The sequence below is a fragment of the Lolium perenne genome, chromosome 4 (genome assembly GCF_019359855.2).
Source record: "Lolium perenne isolate Kyuss_39 chromosome 4, Kyuss_2.0, whole genome shotgun sequence".
Classification (NCBI taxonomy): Eukaryota; Viridiplantae; Streptophyta; class Magnoliopsida; order Poales; family Poaceae; genus Lolium; species Lolium perenne.
This window is the reverse complement of record NC_067247.2, coordinates 333,992,735-334,013,263: the sequence shown is the minus strand read 5'-3', so window position 1 is coordinate 334,013,263 and position 20,529 is coordinate 333,992,735. Positions and strand designations below refer to the sequence as shown.

Sequence of the window (20,529 nt, the reverse complement as noted above, 5' to 3'; positions counted from 1 at the left end):
ATAATAATAAAACGGTGTCCAAGTACAAAGCAATCCATAGGCATGTGTTCCATATATAGTCGTACGTGCTCGCAATGAGAAACTTGCACAACATCTTTTGTCCTACCAGCCGGTGACAGCCGGGCCTCTAGGGAATCTACTGGATATTAAGGTACTCCTTTTAATAGAGTACCGGAGCAAAGCATTAACACTTAGTGAACACATGTGATCCTCACATCACTACCATCCCCTCCGGTTGTCTCGATTTCTGTCACTTCGGGGCCTTTGGTTCCGGACAACGACATGTGTATACAACTTGCAGGTAAGATCATAAAACAATGCATATCATGATGAAATAATAACATGTTCAGATCTGAGATCATGGCACTCGGGCCCTAGTGACAAGCATTAAGCATAACAAGTTGCAACAATATCATCAAAGTACCAATTACGGACACTAGGCACTATGCCCTAACAATCTTATGCTATTACATGACCAATCTCATCCAATCCCTACCATCCCCTTCAGCCTACAGCGGGGGAACTACTCACACATGGATGGGGGAAACATGGCTGGTCGATGGAGAGGCGTCGGTGGTGATGATGGCGATGATCTCCTCCAATTCCCCGTCCCGGCGGAGTGCCAGAACAGCGACTTCTGGCCCCCGAGACGGAGTTTCGCGATGTGGCGGCGTACTGGAGGATTTCTGGTGACTTCGACTTCTGCCTCGCGATTTTTAGATCGAACCCTTTAAGTAATCCAAAGGGGGGCGTCGGAGGCCAGCCGAGGGGGCCACACACTAGGGCGGCGCGCCCCCCCTGGGCCGCGCCGGCCTGGTGTGTGGGGCCCTCGGGCCTCCACCTGGCTTGCCCTTCTGGCTCCCTGAGTCTTCTGGTAAAATAGGCCCATTGATATAAATTCCGAGGATTTTCCCGAAAGTTGAATTTCTGCACAAAAACAAGACACCAGAGCAATTCTGCTGAAAACAACGTTAGTCCGTGTTAGTTGTATCCAAAATACACAAATTAGAGGCAAAACAATGGCAAAAGTGTTCGGGAAAGTAGATACGTTTTGGACGTATCACGCGTCTTCTCCGCCAAGCATCGAGGAGGTGGGGATCCGGCCGCCGATCTCCACGCGGCGACGAGGAAGGGCCCCCGCCGCCGCCACGCCCCGAGGGACTTTGCCCCCGGCGGCGCTACCGGCGGCGGCGGCGGCGGAGGGCAGGGTGCGGGTGGGTTAAGGTTGGGGGCGGCTGGGTTGGGGGCGTTTGTGCTTGACTCTCGCAGTCCTAAATAGGCATTGACTACTCTTCCTCATTAGGACCATCCAAAATAAATTACACTAAACTTTTATACTTCTAAATAATTTAATAATGGTGCATTCCTGATAGTAAGTCAAATATGAAATGTTACTAATATTACATTTATCATTCTTTTTACTTTTGTTGCAATACATTAATTATTAATTTATTATTACACCTAGCTTATGCTAAACAAATGTATTTTGTAACAAAATTGTATTATTTTCTAACGTATAGCTATTGAAAAAATTGTAAACATCCTTAACTTTTTGCATCTACATTAATGTTTAAATATTTTTAATCGCCAACTATCATAAAAATATATATTCTCCAAATTTCTTCACAGAACCTTTAGTATACACAAATTTCCATGTCACTTTTCTCAAAACAATTGTGCACAACATTAAAGATGTAGTTACTATTTCTTCAACTAGGGGAACTTCAATCTAATCTCGCTATTCGTCAATCAATTTTGTTCTCTCCAGTGTGGTATGTATGACACTAGCCTATGTTACTCGGAGTTATGACTAGTCTAAGAGCAAGGGTAACTCTCCTTGATCATCAGAAAAAATGTTTCACAAAACGCAAAATCTAATTCTTGCTGGGGCTCTGGCTTGTCTTATGGGGTGCTCTCCCGTGGCGCGCGTCGGATCAAGATCGGGCGGCCTGAACTGAGCGGTGCATCCGTCCAAAAAACGAACTCCCCCTTCTCTCCCTTTCGCCTCGACTATCTAAATCTAGCTCGTCCCCAATCCCCTCCTCTTCTCTCCCGCATCCACGCCCCGCTTGCTCCAAATCGACGGCGAAATCATCTCGTCGGCGGCAAGTTGTCCTGGGGAAAATACCGTAGGGGTTCTCCCGTCGGTAGGTGTAGTGGTGGAGGGACTTCGATGGTGCCGCGAACAGATCGACGCTCCCGAGGCGGAGGGTCCAAGACGGGGTGAGAAGGGTCCTTCGCCGGCGCGGCCCCGCGAGAATCGATGCGTCTGTGGCGGCTGACGTTGTTGCACGAGTTCGTGAACGAGAATCTGCGCCGCGGCTTCTCGAATCGATGCGGCCGCGGCTGGTGGAGTTCATGCTAGGAGCTTGGGCGGCGTTGTTCTGGTAAGTGCTTCGATCTCGATCGATTTGTTTGTCTGTGATGCTTCGGGCTTGTGTTTTAGCCCGATTCGCCTTCAATTTTACCTCTACTATTCGTTCATGGTGTTGTTGGACTGTATGCGGGGTTGTGCTGGACGATTCCCTAGTATTCATGGTTGTACTTGTTTTGCTCTATACGGTGGTGCTGATGTAGTAGGCACGGTGCTGTTGGTAACATGGTGCTGGTAAAGTAGGGTAGGTTTGTGCTCGGAAATTAGCCATGGTTTTTTCTGCTATGGTTCATGCTAATATGCTATCAACTACTCTTTCTCGTTATTCTGGGTCGATGTACTTTTATGTCATTAGTTACATATATGTATTATCCCAACATGGTTGTTGTGGGGCAGAGATACTATGCTTGATGTAATTCACGGTGTGGAGTTTCTTATTACCATGTAATTATTATAGTTTTTGTCCAAAAATGGACTAAAGTTATAGTACCTCTGTCCATAAATAGATGCCACAAGTTCGTCCAAATTTTGATGTATCTAGATATTTTTTAGTGCATAGGTACATCCGAATTTACACAAAATCTTTGACATTCATTATGGAGTATAATAAATACATACTGCCCCTTCTTGTAATGCACATAGGATGTACTATTCCTTGTTTTGTTTATCTTTTCTCTATTTGTTTTGTTCTGCTAGGGTTCATGTTAGCCTTCATGCTATCATCTAATGGTTCACTTTATTCTGGTGGATGTACATTTGTGTCATTAGTTACATAGATCTATTCCCAGATATACTATGGCCTCCCAGTTATATAATAAATACATCCCGCTTTTTGTTTTTGCTCTATGGGATGTATAATTTTATTACTTAATACATCCTGGGTGTGCTTTTGGGGGCATTTAATACATTTAATACATATCCAGCTAGGACGAGATACTTTGTTTGCTTTGCAGGATGTATTTGCTTATTAATAATTACATGCATACTGCAAAATGATATAATTATATTTTTTGTTAAACCAACCTCTGTAGGATGTATAATTTTATTACTTAATACATCATGGGTGTGCTTTTTTGGGCATTTAATACATATTGTTCATACTAGTACATATCCAGGATGTGTTTTTTATTTCTTTTAATACGCGTATCTGGGTATGGCTTTTCTACCGGAGTTAGGCTTGGTGTATATTGAACTTCGTCCTTTCCACCAGAAACATCAGTTGACAGCGTATTCCCCGTGTCAGCCCCTCCAGAGTGTAGCTTGCTCCCCTTGTCCTGTAGGTCAGCATTGTGCTGCTGGTCTTCTTCTTGCCTGGCCTGCCTAGTATTGTATTGTCCTGATAATATTCCTAATCTTGTATATCAGCATTAGGAAACAAGAATTCCATCTGATTCCCGGCAAGAAATAGAAACATGTTAAATCATCATCATATTCCTCGTATATTGCTTTGTTTCAACACTGTATTAAAAGAACATGCTTCCTAGTTAGTTTCTCCAAATCAACACATAAGACACATACTAATGTTGGTTGTTCTTTCTGTTTGAATTTGTTTCAGATTCAAGGGCACAAGTTTCCAAGATATGGAGATGTCACGAACTCCCGATTTCACAGCTATTCCTACAGTCCTGGTAGACAATTTGTAAATCCTGTTTCACATTTCAGGTTCTTTTTTTCACATGCAGATTGCCATGACAAGCTGGAAAGAGTACTGGTGGTATGTCATTTTGCTTGGGTGTTCTGATGCTCAGTTTTCTAGGAGCTCTTTACACATTTGCCAGCCTCTAGTTCTAAGTACTGTTTGGACCTACTGACTTTTTTGTTACTGCAAAAAAATTGTAAAATGTATATCCTCAGATTCAAAGTTGCATGTTTTTCTGATGTTCATGTTATTGGATTTCTTCAGTTTTTACATGCATGACAGATGATTGTCAGCAATGGGGTAGCAGATGGCGATGCATCACCATGATCTGGTGTTGCAAAACTACTTCACCCCTTTACTATTCTACATGTAAAAACCAGATCTGGACTTGCAAAGAAAGATTGATTGCCTGTAACTTTTTTACTTTATCTGTGTTGATTTTCGCACTGCCCGTAGGTAGATCTTGCTTTGCCTTTTTTTTCTCCTTTTCTATTCAAAATCCTGCATGTAACTTAAGTAAGGGCCACGAGATCCTCCAGCCATGGAGTTCTGGTTTGTGTGAACGGAGGAAGTAGGAAGAAAGGGGAACGGAGGAGGAGGCAGGTAGGGTTATCCCGGCCCGCACCACCACCACCGCGAGAGAAACAAAAGCGTGGGGACGAGAAAAAGGTGGTCCTGCCATGTTTCCATTTTTGGGTTGCCGTCGCTGTCACAGCTCAGGCCCGCTTGCCATTTACTGAAAGAAAACGATTCCGACAGGGGGGCACCGGGTAAGACTAAATGGTAACCGGGCACTGTGTAGCCTGGCCCTTCACAAAAATCTGAAACAAGGACTAGCTTCCACTAACTTTACAGGGTCAGACAAGCTCAGCTACTCACACGCCAGCAGAGCACGTTCGTATGGTGCGTAAACCTAGATAGGAGATTAGGGTTTACAGGTTTGAGAGGCGTTTATAGGTGCCATGCGTTTTGGAACGTGTTGCAGTTCGCAGCGCGTTCCATATCTCCAGTGGAACTTTCTTCAGCATATTCTTCTTCTTCGGTGTCGCCGGCGGTGGGATCGTTTTCTCACAGGGCAACGCGAGCACGACGAGCTCAGCGGCAGCGTAGGCATCAAGACGCACGAACCACGGTAGTTCGAGCACGGCTGCCGCCGTCAGCCGCCTGTCGGGGTTGCACGCGAGAAGCCCTTCCAAGACCTCGAATCCGTCCCGGGACAGCCTGACATCATCGGAGAACAGCTCACCCAGCCTGCTGAGCTTCTTCTGCTCGTAGAGAGGCCACCGCATGGTGACGTCGGCGAGCGGCAGGGACGAGAACCCCGGCCAGGTCTCGTCGTCCGGCATCCCGAGCACGCCGAAGATGGTCCAGAGCTGGTCTACCTCATTGACGTCGCTATCGAAGAGCTTGGTGCCGGTGAGCATCTGGGCCATGACGCAGCCGAGCGACCACGTGTCGACGCGCGCGTCGTAGTCCGGCTTCCCCATGAGCGCCTCGGGCGCCTTGTAGCACGGCGTGCCGGCGCTGCAGTACGGCATGGGCTCGGTGGCCAGGTACATGGCCAGGCCGAGGTCGCAGAGCCTGACGGTCCCGTCCTCCCCGACGAGGACGTTGGAGGGCTTGATGTCGCGGTGGACGATGCCGCGCTCGTGCATCGTGCTGGCGCCGGTGAGCAGCTGCCACATGAAGGCGCGCACGGTGGCCTCGGGGACCTTGCTCACGGAGAGGCGCTCCGATCTCTCCCATAGGACGGCGCGGAGGCTCGGGCCGGCGTACTCCATGGCGAGGCGGAGGGCGCCGGTGGCCCGGTCCTGCACGAGGCCGTGGAAGCCGACGACGTAAGGGTTCCCGCGGCTCGCGTCCAGGAGCAGGCGCGCCTCCTGCTGGAGCTCGACGGGGTCGTCGGCGGGCGGGCGGAGGGACTTGATGGCGACGGTCCTGCCCGTGGCGCGGTGGCGCCCCTTGACGACGACGCCGAAGCCGCCCTTGCCGAGGCCGCAGGACGTCCCGACCTCGTACTCCGCGTCGCTGCCGATGCGCATGCTGGTTGCTGACAATGGTCCTCGTGTCGCGTGGTGGTCGGCGAGTTCGAGGACTGTGGCAGCTCGGCTCGACTGCTGGAGAGGGAAGGTAGATGGAGGAGTCGGTATATAAGTAAGAGACGGGGAGGGGATCGATCAGGAGATGCTCGATCGGAGACGGATTGAAAGCGTGTAGTACGTGCGGCTGCCGCCTGCGCGGTAACGCGGTGTGTCAATCCATCGTGTTTTTGTCTGGATTTGAAGTTCATATCTGAGTGGCTGTTCCTAGGTTAATTGCGCTACGGCTTGCTACCGGATTCCATGGAGGCCACGAGTCTGACGCCTGGTATTTTCTTGTCGCGTTTTCGTTTCTCGGCGTCTAACTTTTTTTTGAGATAGACCATCCAATCTAACTCACTCCGGCGCGTTTGGGAAATACCGAAATTTGGGGACGGAAAATTCCGGAAAAATATTTCGGATTTTGGAAAATGACATCATAATATTTGATTCCCAACAATTCGGTTTTGGGATCGGGAATTCCTGAATAACCCAAAATAACATACTGACCAAAAACAATTGCCAGTAGGAAGCTAAGATGGAGAGTTTCAGCAGGGCGGGCCTCCACGGCGAGGCGAGGCGAGGAGGATGGAGCGCGGAGGCGTCCCGTCGAGCGCCCGGGGAGGTGTCGGCAAGGAGAACGCCGAGGAGGGAGCTGCACGAGCCGTGATACGTCCAAAACGTATCTACTTTCCCGAACACTTTTGCTATTGTTTTGCCTCTAATTTGTGTATTTTGGATGCAACTAACACGGACTAACGCTGTTTTCAGCAGAACTGTTCTGGTGTCTCGTTTTTGTGCAGAAATCCAACTTTCAGGAAAATCCTCGAAATTTATGCGAAAGCTCCTATTTTTCCAGAAGACTGACGGAGCCAGAAGGGCAAGCCAGGTGGAGGCCCGAGGGCCTCACACCCTAGGGCGGCACGGCCCAGGAGGGGGGCGCGTGGCCCTAGCGTGTGGCCCCCTCGGCCGGCCTCCGACGCCCTCCTTTGGACTACTTAAGGGCATCTCCAACCGGCCGACCCAAACGGACGCGCTGGGCCGTCCGTTTTGGGCCGTTTGCGTGGCCGCCCGGACACGCGGACAGCGCCCCGCGTCCGCGTGTCCGTTTGGGTCGCACGCGGCGCCCAACGCGGCGACCCAAAGAGACGCCACGTGGTTCATCTTCGTTGCGCGGCGCTGCGCCATGGCAGGCCTCGACGGGACAGCCATGGTGGGCGGTGGAACGCGCGGGAAAGATCCCGCGCGCACCAAGGTTCCCCCGCGCGCGAAAACGCCATTGGCGCGCGCTCGCGCCCAAGTTTCCCGCCAGACCGCCGGCTATAAAAGACGGCGGCGGTCTCACACAGACCGCATCACCGTTCTCTCCCCTCCACCTTCTCCGGCGCCATGCCGCGCACCCTGCAGGCCACGTGGGCCAAGCTCTCCCTCGCCGCCCGGGCCAGGTTCCCGCGGACGGAGGAGGAGGAGCGCGCGGACTCGCGGTGGGTCGCCGACGACGAGGCGCTCCGCGTCGTGGCGGAGGCGGCGGCGGCAAAGGAAGGGGATACGGAGATGGTGGAGGTGGCCACGGACGGATGGCACGAGACCGCGGACGGCTGGTACGAGGCCGCGGAGGAGGGGGCGGCTGCCGCGGAGGAGTCCGTCGACGAGGAGGACCTCGCGCTGGCGAACATCAACGCCGCCATCGAGGAACGTCTCGCCGACCTCACGCGCGTGACGAAGGAGCACGAGGCCACCTGCCGGGCCGGGCCGATTAGGCGACCTCCTCGGGCAGAAGAACCAGCTGCTCGCTATGCGAGCAGCCCATCACCTCGTCCAGATGCCCTCGCCCGAGCGGCGCGCCCGGGAGGCTGCTGCGTCGGCGGAGCGCGGCCGGCAAGAGCGCATGCGCCAGCGCCTGGGGAACCACGAAGCCCAGGCCGCCGGCCGCGTCCGCCTGGAGGCGCGCACCGCTGTGGAACGCGCGGCCCTGCAGGAGCTGGAGCTATGCGGGAAGCGGATGGTGCCGCAGCAGGAGGCGGAGTGCGAGCGCGCCCGAGGCGCGTGGACGGAAAGGAGGAGGATGAAAGCCTCCGCCGCCGCCGCAGCCGCCGCCGCCGCACCACCCAGCTCGTGAGCTGGAGTGGAATCCTCACGCGTACAGGCCGCCCGCGTCGAGTGAAATCCACGGCCCCGACGGCAAGCCGGTGAGGAGCCGCCGGCGAGGCCGCCGGCCCCGTACGTAGTAGGATAGAAGTAGTAGTTTAAAAAATGTAATAGGTTCTTCTAAATGAAAACAAATGTTTATGTCTATGACACGCGGGCCAGGGCCGGACAAGGGGCGGACGCGAGCGACCAGCCTTCCGCGTCCGCGGCCACGCAAACCCGGCCCAGATTTGGGCCGGGTTTGCGTCGTTCCGGACGCTGCGGCCGTCCGCTTTTGCGATGCGTCCCCGCGCTGGGCCGCATTTTTGTCCAGCTCGACCCATCCGGACGCGCGGGCGCGGGATGGGTCGGCCGGTTGGAGATGCCCTAACGCCTTCGACCTAAAAACGCACGGGGAGAAGTCGAAGTCGCCATAAACCTCCCAGTACGCCGCCACGATCGCGAAACTCCGTCTCGGGACCAGAAACTCCGTTCTGACACTCCGCCGGGACGGGGAATTGGAGGAGATCATCGCCGCCATCACCACCGACGCCTCTCCATCGACCAGCAATGTTTTCCCCATTCATGTGTGAGTAATTCCGCCGCTGTAGGCTGAAGGGGATGGTAGGGATTGGATGAGATTGATCATGTAATAGCATAAGATTGTTAGGGCATAGTGCCTAGTGTCCGTAATTGGTACTTTGATGATATTGTTGCAACTTGTTATGCTTAATGCTTGTCACTAGGGCCCGAGTACCATGATCTCAGATCTGAACATGTTATTATTTCATCATGATATGCATTGTTTTATGATCTTACCTGCAAGTTGTATACATATGTCTGATACGTCTCCGACGTATCGATAATTTCTTATGTTCCATGCCACATTATTGATGATATCTACATGTTTTATGCACACTTTATGTCATATTCGTGCATTTTCTAGAACTAACCTATTAACAAGATGCCGAAGTGCCAGTTCATGTTTTCTGCTGTTTTTGGTTTCAGAAATCCTAGTAACGAAATATTCTCGGAATTGGACGAAATCAACGCCCAGGTTCCTATTTTCACCGGAAGCATCCAGAACACCCGAGAACCGCCAGAGGGAAGCCCTGGGGGCCCCACACTACACCCTGGCGCGGCCAGAGGGGGGGCCGCGCCGCCCTATGGTGTGGTGGCCCCAGGCCCCCTCCGAGGCTGCCCTTCCGCCTATTTAAAGCCTCCGTCGCGAAAACCCTATCACGATCGACGAAACCCACAGAAACCTTCCAGAGCCGCCGCCATCGCGAAGCCAAGATCTGGGGGACAGGAGTCTCTGTTCCGGCACGCCGCCGGGACAGGGAAGTGCCCCCGGAAGGCTTCTCCATCGACACCGCTGCCATCTCCACCGCCATCTTCATCACCGCTGCTGCTCCCATGAGGAGGGAGTAGTTCTCCATCGAGGCTCGGGGCTGTACCGGTAGCTATGTGGTTAATCTCTCTCCTATGTACTTCAATACAATGATCTCATGAGCTGCTTTACATGATTGAGATTCATATGAGCTTTGTATCGCTACTAGTTGTGTGCTACTCATGTGATGTTATTAAAGTAGTCTATTCCTCCTGCATGGTGTAAAGGTGACTAGTGTGTGCACCATGTGGTTCTTGTCGTAGGCTATGATCATGATCTCTTGTAGATTGTGGAGTTAATTATCATTATGATAGTATTGATGTGATCTATTCCTCCTTCATAGTGTAATGTGGACAGTGTGTGCACTATGTTAGTTCTTGGTTTATTTTGCAATGATCTATTATGCTCTAAGGTTATTTAAATATGAACATTGAATTGTGGAGCTTGTTAACTCCGGCATTGAGGGTTCGTGTAATCCTACGCAATGTGTTCATCATCCAACAAAAGAGTGTATGTAGCACATATGAGAAAGAGTTATTTATTATGCGATCAATGTTGAGAGTGTCCACTAGTGAAAGTGTAATCCCTAGGCCTTGTTCCTAAATACTGCTATCGCTGCTTGTTTACTGTTTTACTGCGTTACTACTGCTGCGTTACTACTGCTTGTTTACTGTCCTGGGCAAAGCACTTTTCTGGTGCCGTTGCCATTGCTCATATATATTCATACCACCTGTATTTCACTATCTCTTCGCCGAACTAGTGCACCTATTAGGTGTGTTGGGGACACAAGAGACTTCTTGCTTTGTGGTTGCAGGGTTGCATGAGAGGGATATCTTTGACCTCTTCCTCCCTGAGTTCGATAAACCTTGGGTGATCCACTTAAGGGAAAACTTGCTGCTGTTCTACAAACCTCTGCTCTTGGAGGCCCAACACTGTCTACAGGAAAAGGAGGGGGCGTAGACATCAAGCTATTTTCTGGCGCCGTTGCCGGGGAGGAAAGGTAAAAGGTACTCACACTCCGGATCTCGGCTACTAAGCTATTTTCGCCGTTGTAAGTACTCGAAGCTATTTCCTTTAGATCCTGCAATTGCATCTTTTTGTTTCTTGTTTACACTAGTTTGGCATAATGAACAAGAATGAGCTTCTTATTCTATTTCCTGATTTAAAACATGGATTGTTTGATGCGAAAATTAAAAAACCTATGGAATCTTATTTGCATGCTGGTAGTAATATTAGTATGAACGCTTTGAACACCATTGTTGATAATGATATAGAAAGTTCTAAGCTTGGGGAAGCTGGTTTTCATGATCTTTTTAGTCCCCCAAGCATTGAGGAGAAAATTTTCTTTGATGATACTTTGCCTCCCATATATGATGATTATAATGATAGTGGTCTTTTGGTGCCACCTACTATGGAGAAGAAATTTTGTTGTGATTATACTATGCCTCCAACACTTGATGAGAATAATAATGATAGCTACTTTGTTGAATTTGCTCCCACTACATCTAATAAAATTGATTATGCTTATGTGGAGAGTAATAATTTTATGCATGAGACTCATGATAAGAATGCTTTATGTGATAGTTATATTGTTGAGTTTGCTCATGATGCTACTGAAAGTTATTATGAGAGAGGAAAATATGGTTGTAGAAATTTTCATGTTACTAAAACACCTCTCTATGTGCTGAAATTTTTGAAGCTACACTTGTTCTATCTTCTTATGCTTGTTACTTTGCTCTTCATGAACTTGTTTATTTACAAGATTCCTATGCATAGGAAGCATGTTAGACTTAAATGTGTTTTGAATTTGCCTCTTGATGCTCTCTTTTGCTTCAAATACTATTTCTTGCGAGTGCATCATTAAAACTGCTGAGCCCATCTTGATGGCTATAAAGAAAGAACTTCTTGGGAGATAACCCATGTGTTATTTTGCTACAGTACTTTGTTTTATATTTGTGTCTTGGAAGTTGTTTACTACTGTAGCAACCTCTCCTTATCTTAGTTTTGTGTTTTGTTGTGCCAAGTAAAGTCGTTGATAGAAAAGTTCATACTAGATTTGGATTACTGCGCAGAAACAGATTTCTTTGCTGTCACGAATCTGGGCTAAATTCTCTGTAGGTAACTCAGAAAATTATGCCAATTTACGTGAGTGATCCTCAGATATGTACGCAACTTTCATTCAATTTGAGCATTTTCATTTGAGCAAGTCTGGTGCCATTTTAAAATTCGTCAATACGAACTGTTCTGTTTTGACAGATTCTGCCTTTTATTTCGCATTGCCTCTTTTGCTATGTTGGATGAATTTCTTTGATCCATTAATGTCCAGTAGCTTTATGCAATGTCCAGAAGTGTTAAGAATGATTATGTCACCTCTGAACATGTTAATTTTTATTGTGCACTAACCCTCTAATGAGTTGTTCTAAGTTTGGTGTGGAGGAAGTTTTCAAGGATCAAGAGAGGAGTATGATGCAACATGATCAAGGAGAGTGAAAGCTCTAAGCTTGGGGATGCCCCGGTGGTTCACCCCTGCATATTCTAAGAAGACTCAAGCGTCTAAGCTTGGGGATGCCCAAGGCATCCCCTTCTTCATCGACAACATTATCAGGTTCCTCCCCTGAAACTATATTTTTATTCCATCACATCTTATGTGCTTTGCTTGGAGCGTCGGTTTGTTTTTGTTTTTGTTTTGTTTGAATAAAATGGATCCTAGCATTCACTTTGTGGGAGAGAGACACGCTCCGCTGTAGCATATGGACAAGTATGTCCTTAGGCTTTACTCATAGTATTCATGACGAAGTTTCTTCTTCGTTAAATTGTTATATGGTTGGAATTGGAAAATGATACATGTAGTAATTGCTATAATGTCTTGGATAATGTGATACTTGGCAATTGTTGTGCTCATGTTTAAGCTCTTGTATCATATACTTTGCACCTATTAATGAAGAAATACATAGAGCATGCTAAAATTTGGTTTGCATAATTGGTCTCTCTAAGGTCTAGATAATTTCTAGTATTGAGTTTTGAACAACAAGGAAGATGGTGTAGAGTCTTATAATGTTTACAATATGTCTTTTATGTAAGTTTTGCTGCACCGGTTCATCCTTGTGTTTGTTTCAAATAACTTTGCTAGCCTAAACCTTGTATCGAGAGGGAATACTTCTCATGCATCCAAAATCCTTGAGCCAACCACTATGCCATTTGTGTCCACCATACCTACCTACTACATGGTATTTCTCCGCCATTCCAAAGTAAATTGCTTGAGTGCTACCTTTAAATTTCCATCATTCACCTTTGCAATATATAGCTCATGGGACAAAATAGCCTTAAAAAACTATTGTGGTATTGAATATGTACTTATGCACTTTATCTCTTATTAAGTTGCTTGTTGTGCGATAACCATGTTCCTGGGGGCGCCATCAACTATTCTTTGTTGAATATCATGTGAGTTGCTAAGCATGTCCGTCTTGTCTGAAGTAAGAGAGATCTACCACCTTAATGGTTGGAGCATACATATTGTTAGAGAAGAACATTGGGCCGCTAACTAAAGCCATGATTCATGGTGGAAGTTTCAGTTTTGGACATATATCCTCAATCTCATATGAGAATAATAATTGTTGCCACATGCTTATGCATTAAAGAGGAGTCCATTATCTGTTGTCCATGTTGTCCCGGTATGGATGTCTAAGTTGAGAATAATCAAAAGCGAGAAATCCAAAATGCGAGCTTTCTCCTTAGACCTTTGTACAGGCGGCATGGAGGTACCCCATTGTGACACTTGGTTAAAACATGTGTATTGCGATGATCCGGTAGTCCAAGCTAATTAGGACAAGGTGCGGGCACTATTAGTATACTATGCATGAGGCTTGCAACTTGTAAGATATAATTTACATAACTCATATGCTTTATTACTACCGTTGACAAAATTGTTTCATGTTTTCAAAATAAAAGCTCTAGCACAAATATAGCAATCGATGCTTTCCTCTTTGAAGGACCATTCTTTTTACTTTAATGTTGAGTCAGTTCACCTATTTCTCTCCACCTCAAGAAGCAAACACTTGTGTGAAATGTGCATTGATTCCTACATACTTGCATATTGCACTTATTATATTACTCTATGTTGACGATTATCCATGAGATATACATGTTATAAGTTGAAAGCAACCGCTGAAACTTAATCTTCCTTTGTGTTGCTTCAATACCTTTACTTTGATTTATTGCTTTATGAGTTAACTCTTATGCAAGACTTATTGATGCTTGTCTTGAAGTGCTATTCATGAAAAGTCTTTGCTTTATGATTCACTTGTTTACTCATGTCATATACATTGTTTTGATCGCTGCATTCATTACATATGCTTACAATAGTATGATCAAGGTTATGATGGCATGTCACTCCAGAAATTATCTTTGTTATCGTTTTACCTGCTCGGGACGAGCAGAACTAAGCTTGGGGATGCTGATACGTCTCCGACGTATCGATAATTTCTTATGTTCCATGCCACATTATTGATGATATCTACATGTTTTATGCACACTTTATGTCATATTCGTGCATTTTCTAGAATTAACCTATTAACAAGATGCTGAAGTGCCAGTTCCTGTTTTCTGCTGTTTTTGGTTTCAGAAATCCTAGTAACGAAATATTCTCGGAATTGGACGAAATCAACGCCCAGGTTCCTATTTTCACCGGAAGCATCCAGAACACCCGAGAACCGCCAGAGGGAAGCCCTGGGGGCCCCACACTACACCCTGGCGTGGCCAGAGGGGGGGCCGCGCCGCCCTATGGTGTGGTGGCCCCAGGCCCCCTCCGAGGCTGCCCTTCCGCCTATTTAAAGCCTCCGTCGCGAAAACCCTATCACGATCGACGAAACCCACAGAAACCTTCCAGAGCCGCCGCCATCGCGAAGCCAAGATCTGGGGGACAGGAGTCTTTGTTCCGGCACGCCGCCGGGACGGGGAAGTGCCCCCGGAAGGCTTCTCCATCGACACCGCTGCCATCTCCACCGCCATCTTCATCACCGTTGCTGCTCCCATGAGGAGGGAGTAGTTCTCCATCGAGGCTCGAGGCTGTACCGGTAGCTATGTGGTTAATCTCTCTCCTATGTACTTCAATACAATGATCTCATGAGCTGCTTTACATGATTGAGATTCATATGAGCTTTGTATCGCTACTAGTTGTGTGCTACTCATGTGATGTTATTAAAGTAGTCTATTCCTCCTGCATGGTGTAAAGGTGACTAGTGTGTGCACCATGTGGTTCTTGTCGTAGGCTATGATCATGATCTCTTGTAGATTGTGGAGTTAATTATCATTATGATAGTATTGATGTGATCTATTCCTCCTTCATAGTGTAATGTGGACAGTGTGTGCACTATGTTAGTTCTTGGTTTATTTTGCAATGATTTATTATGCTCTAAGGTTATTTAAATATGAACATTGAATTGTGGAGCTTGTTAACTCCGGCGTTGAGGGTTCGTGTAATCCTACGCAATGTGTTCATCATCCAACAAAAGAGTGTATGTAGCACATATGAGAAAGAGTTATTTATTATGCGATCAATGTTGAGAGTGTCCACTAGTGAAAGTGTAATCCCTAGGCCTTGTTCCTAAATACTGCTATCGCTGCTTGTTTCTTGTTTTTCTTTGCGTTACTACTGCTGCGTTACTACTGCTTGTTTACTGTCCTGGGCAAAGCACTTTTCTGGTGCCGTTGCCATTGCTCATATATATTCATACCACCTGTATTTCACTATCTCTTCGCCGAACTAGTGCACATATTAGGTGTGTTGGGGACACAAGAGACTTCTTGCTTTGTGGTTGCAGGGTTGCATGAGAGGGATATCTTTGACCTCTTCCTCCTTGAGTTCGATAAACCTTGGGTGATCCACTTAAGGGAAAACTTGCTGTTGTTCTACAAACCTCTGCTCTTGGAGGCCCAACACTGTCTACAGGAAAAGGAGGGGGGCGTAGACATCAATGTCGCTGTCCGGAACCAAAGGCCCCGAAGTGACAGAAATCGGGACAACCGGAGGGGATGGCGGTGATGTGAGGATCACATGTGTTCACGGAGTGTTAATGCTTTGCTCCGGTACTCTATTAAAAGGAGTACCTTAATTTCCAGTAGATTCCCTAGAGGCCCGGCTGCCACCGGCTGGTAGGACAAAAGATGTTGTGCAAGTTTCTCATTGCGAGCACGTACGACTAAATATGGAACACATGCCTATGGATTGCTTTGTACTTGGACACCGTTTTATTATTATCTGCAAATGCCCTGCTTGATTGTTACATGAGTTTCTCTCATCCATGCAACGCCCGTCATCTATCCCTGTGCCTACAGTATTTTAATCCTGCTGTTTACTAAAATTACTACTGCTGTCTCTGTTACTCTGCTGTTGTTATTTCACTACTGCTACTGCTATAAAACTGTTACTACTGATAAACTCTTGCGAGCAAGTCTGTTTCCAGGTGCAGCTGAATTGACAACTCCGCTGTTAAGGCTTTCAAGTACTCTTTGTCTCCCCTTGTGTCGAATCAATAAATTGGGTTTTACTTCCCGCGAAGATTGTTGCGATCCCCTATACTTGTGGGTTATCAAGACTATTTTCTGGCGCCGTTGCCGGGGAGCATAGCTTTATTTGGAAATTCACTTGGATTGATATTGTTCGCTGCAAATTATCCATCATGGGTAAATCTCGCGATCCTAAAGTCGCCATATTACCATCCACTACAAGAAAAGGTACAACTCTGAGTACCTCTGCTGCTCTTGATTCACCATCTGTGATAAGTCAACTTGTTTCACCGCCGCAAGCTTCACTTGCTGGTACTTCTGCTGAATCTGAAAACTCTTATAATATTGATAATGTTTCTGCTGTGCTTGATGATAGTGGTTCATTGGGATCTTTTCTAGATGCTACAATTGCTAGGTCTAGACAAATTGAAAATACTGAAACTCCTAATGCTACTACACCTGTTAGTTCACCCGAGTCTGTTGATTATTCTAGTAATGATCCTGATGAGGATTATGTGGAGCTTAATGATGATTTTATTGATAAATGCAATGCTATTACTGATGCAAGAAAAATTAAAAAGTTTCTCGCACAACATACTGTTAGATATAAGCTATCTCCTGATCCTAAATTTGCCACATCTCCCATAAACATTAAGGATAAAGACTATAATTTTTCTCTTGATCTATCTCATATAGCTATTGTGGAGAAAACACCCTTTTGTGGTACTGAAGAAGAAAGTGCTGTAGAACACATGATTGAGCTGTCTACTATGAGTAGCTTGTTTTCTGATGATGTCAAGATGCGTACTTATTTTGTTGCTAAAATTTTTCCCTTCTCATTAAAGGATGATGCTAAAACTTGGTATAATAATTTGCCTCCTGGTTCTATTAAAAGTCCAACTGAATTGTGTGATGTTTTCTTTCGAAAATACTTTCCTGCTACTGCTCAACATATTGCTTTGCAGAGAATTTATAGATTTGATCAGGAAGATGGAGAGAAATTGCCTGAAGCTTGGGCAAGATTTTGCTCTCTTATCAGAGCTCGACCTGAACATGATCTGGAAAAGAATGATCTACTTGATATATTTTATAGTGGACTAACCATTGAGTCTAGAGCATATTTGGATAGTTGTGCTGGTTGTGTTTTCAGGAAAAGAACTCCAGACGAAGCTGAAGAATTATTGGCTAAAATAGGCCGAAATCATGATGATTGGTCTACACCTGAACCAGCTCCGACACCGATATTGAAGAAGAGGGGTTTGATTAAATTAAATGATGAAGATATGAGGGAATCCAAGAAGTCTCTTAAGGAGAAAGGTATTAAATCCGAAGATGTGAAAAACTTACCTCCCATAGAAGATTTATGCGAGACAATTCCCCCTTCATCCATGATTGAGGTAAACTCCCTTCAATGCTTTACTAGGGAAGATATCCCGTATTCAAAACCTCCTGCTCAATGCTTAGATGAGTTTGATAATTATATTGTTAAGCAAGAAAATTTTAATATGAGAGTAGAGAATCATCTAATGGAAAATTCTCAAGCTATTAGCAAATTGCATGATATTGTGGAGAGAACCTCCAATGATGTTAAGATGGTTGTTAAACATTTTCATATGATTCAAACTCAAATTGATCAACTCACTAAAGTGCAAAATGACTTGTTAAAAAATAATTCTAAAGAAAAACATGCTTATGAAGTAACAACTAGAGGCGGTGTTTCTACCCAGGATCCTCTATATCCTGAACGGCACCCCAAAAGAGTTGAACAAGATTCTCAACAAACTAAAGAAATTAGTGCACCTTTAAAGAAAAAGAAGAAGAAACATAAAAATGTTGTAGAATCCTCTGAACCTGTTAATGATCCTAATAGTATTTCTACTTCTGATGCTGAAACTGAAAGTGGTAATGAACATGATAAAGATAATGATAAGAATGATGCTTCTGATAAAGAAGAGGTTGAAGATGAACCTAAAAAGCATGCTAAAAATAAAAAGTATACTAAAGAAGATTTTATTGCTAAGAAACATGGTAATGAAAGAGAACCGTGGGTTCAAAAGCAAATGTCATTTCCTGCTAAGAAACTAAAATCAAAGGAAGAAGAACACTATAATAAATTTTACGATTGGATGAAACCTTTATTCTTGCAAATCCCTTTGACTGATGCTATTAAATTGCCTCCTTATTCAAAGTATATGAAAGATATTGTCACAAACAAAAGGAAAATTCCTAATGAGGAGATTTCCACTATGCTTACTAATTACTCTTTCAATGGCAAGGTTCCAAATAAGTTGAACGACCCAGGTATACCGACCATTCCTTGTTCTATTAAGAATAATTATGTTAGAACCGCTCTATGTGATTTGGGAGCCGGTGTTAGTGTTATGCCTTTTTCTCTTTACAAGAGACTTTATTTAGATAAGTTGATACCTACTGATATATCTTTGCAAATGGCTGATAAATCTACTGCTGTTCCTGTTGGTATATGTGAGGATGTTCCTGTTCAAGTTACTACTAACTGCTTGATATTAACTGATTTTGTTGTGTTGGAAATGCCTGAAGATGATAATATGTATATTATTCTTGGGAGACCTTTTCTTAACACCGCAGGGGCTGTTATTGATTGCAATAAAGGAAAAGTTACTTTCAATGTCGATGATAAGGAGCATACCGTCTATTTCCCCAAGAGGATTGATAAAGTATGTGGAGTTAATACCATTTCTAATGTGAGAACTATCAAAGTTGGAACTATTGATTGTCCTATATATGAGCCTAAAGAAGGATATCAAAGTATTATGATTGGATCCATATCAATTCAATACAAGGTAACATGATTGATTTGAGGTTTATTTCTTCATATGTTATGTAAAATTTATTTGGTGACAAGACATGATCAACCTTGTTAACAAATTCATTTTATATGCATAGAGGAGTTAAACAACATCTCTTTCTTCCTCTACTTGTTTTACTTGCTGTAGCAATTTTGATTTGCAAAGTTCTTTAGTCAATTAGAGATTTCAAAATCTTTTCCTCTCCAGTAATAATAAATTTAATACCCAGAAATGTGCATTTTTCAAAGTTTTCAAAAATTCACAAAAATTATACCGTTGGTCCTATTTTTCAAAGACGCACCTGGGGATTACCAGTGGGGCACCCCAGGGTGGAACCCCACAGGCTGGCGCGGCCAGCAAGGGGGGCGCGCCACCCTGGCGTGTGGGCCCCGCTTTGCCCCACTTTTCCATCTTTTTTCCTCCCATTCTCTTCTCTCTCCCGAAAAAGCTTGCACCAGTTTCCTCACACTCGCGTTTCTGCTCAAGAACTCCAGATTTCTCGATCTCTTTGCTCAGCCCAGATTTCTTCCTGAAATTTGGCACATTTGCTCCTTGGTATGTGACTCCTCCGATTATCCAAGTAGAATTTTGTTTGGTTGAGTATATCTTGAATATTTTGCTGCTGTAGGTAACATGTTTAGTGAGCTTGCATGCTTGTTCTAAGTTGTAGAAATTAGTTTTGATGCATGATTAGTACTCTAGCAAGTTCCTATAGTAGTTTCCCTCAATAATATGTCACCAAATCAAATTTTATAATGATTGTTGAAAAATTTCAGAAAAGGGAGATGGATAATTATAACTTTGGAGAAGTGTTTGAGAGAGAGACTACAAGCACTGGAAGGCCCTCTAGGACCGCCACTCGATTCAGGCAATCCTATAATGAGGATGTCATCGCGCCAAGCTTCGATCCCGAAGAGGACAATTGAGTCCCTAACGCTTCATCTTTCCCATGTTATGACTTTTTGAGTAATGCAGGGTTGCTGGATGATTTCTTGACCCTCGTTGGTAAGGCGGGTTTAACCACCTATATGGAAGATGAAAGAGAGCAATACTATATGCTCACTAAAATGTTTGTGGAGAGCTTCAAGTTCAACAACAAGCACTTCCACCCGACAGTTGCATTCAAGATCTATGGTAAAGCTATTACTATGAAGTTGAAAGATTTTTGTGCTGCATTGGGTATTGCCCCTGTAGGTACAGCAAAGAGGATCGAGGACAATCCCAGGGCTTTGCTTGAGCTCTATCGAGAGATCACCAACGATGATTGCCGCACCATTCAGCGTGGCAAGATAAGAAACATCCAACTCCCCGCCATTAAGTATTTTGCTTATTACCTTGCTACTAGCATTCTTGGTAGGGAGAACGCTAGTAATATTTCTAGCTATCATCTTGCTTTCTTAATTGCTGCACTCACTGGAGAGACACCTTATCATCTTGGTGCTCTTATTGCTTGCCGCTTGTCTAGCAAGGGGCCTATTTTTAGAGGAATTATTGCATCACGCATTTTAGCACATCTAGAATTTCCTCTTGATCCTACTGATGTGCCATTAACTCCTATAAGACTTGATATTGCTGCTATGAAGAGCCAT

At 45.4% G+C, this 20,529-nt stretch overlaps 1 protein-coding gene and 1 long non-coding RNA gene across 2 annotated transcripts; one reads left to right on the top strand and one right to left on the bottom strand.

Annotated features, from left to right (window-relative positions):
• The first annotated feature begins 1,972 nt into the window (after window positions 1–1,972).
• LOC127349108 (uncharacterized) lies at window positions 1,973–4,428 on the top strand. The gene is made up of 2 exons (XR_007880128.1): window positions 1,973–2,387; window positions 3,930–4,428. It is a non-coding gene; the product is annotated as an uncharacterized lncRNA (long non-coding RNA).
• A 517-nt stretch (window positions 4,429–4,945) lies between these two features.
• On the bottom strand, window positions 4,946–6,055 carry LOC127347885 (putative cyclin-dependent kinase F-2). The gene has a single exon (XM_051374028.2). It carries the CDS (start codon window positions 6,053–6,055, stop codon window positions 4,946–4,948), a length of 1,110 nt encoding a protein of 369 aa, XP_051229988.1.
• Between the last annotated feature and the right edge of the window lie 14,474 nt (window positions 6,056–20,529).

Bases quoted from the DNA above. Each gene is read 5' to 3' on its own strand.
- LOC127347885 (XM_051374028.2), bottom strand. From the start codon at position 6,055: ATGCGCATCGGCAGCGACGCGGAGTACGAGGTCGGGACGTCCTGCGGC.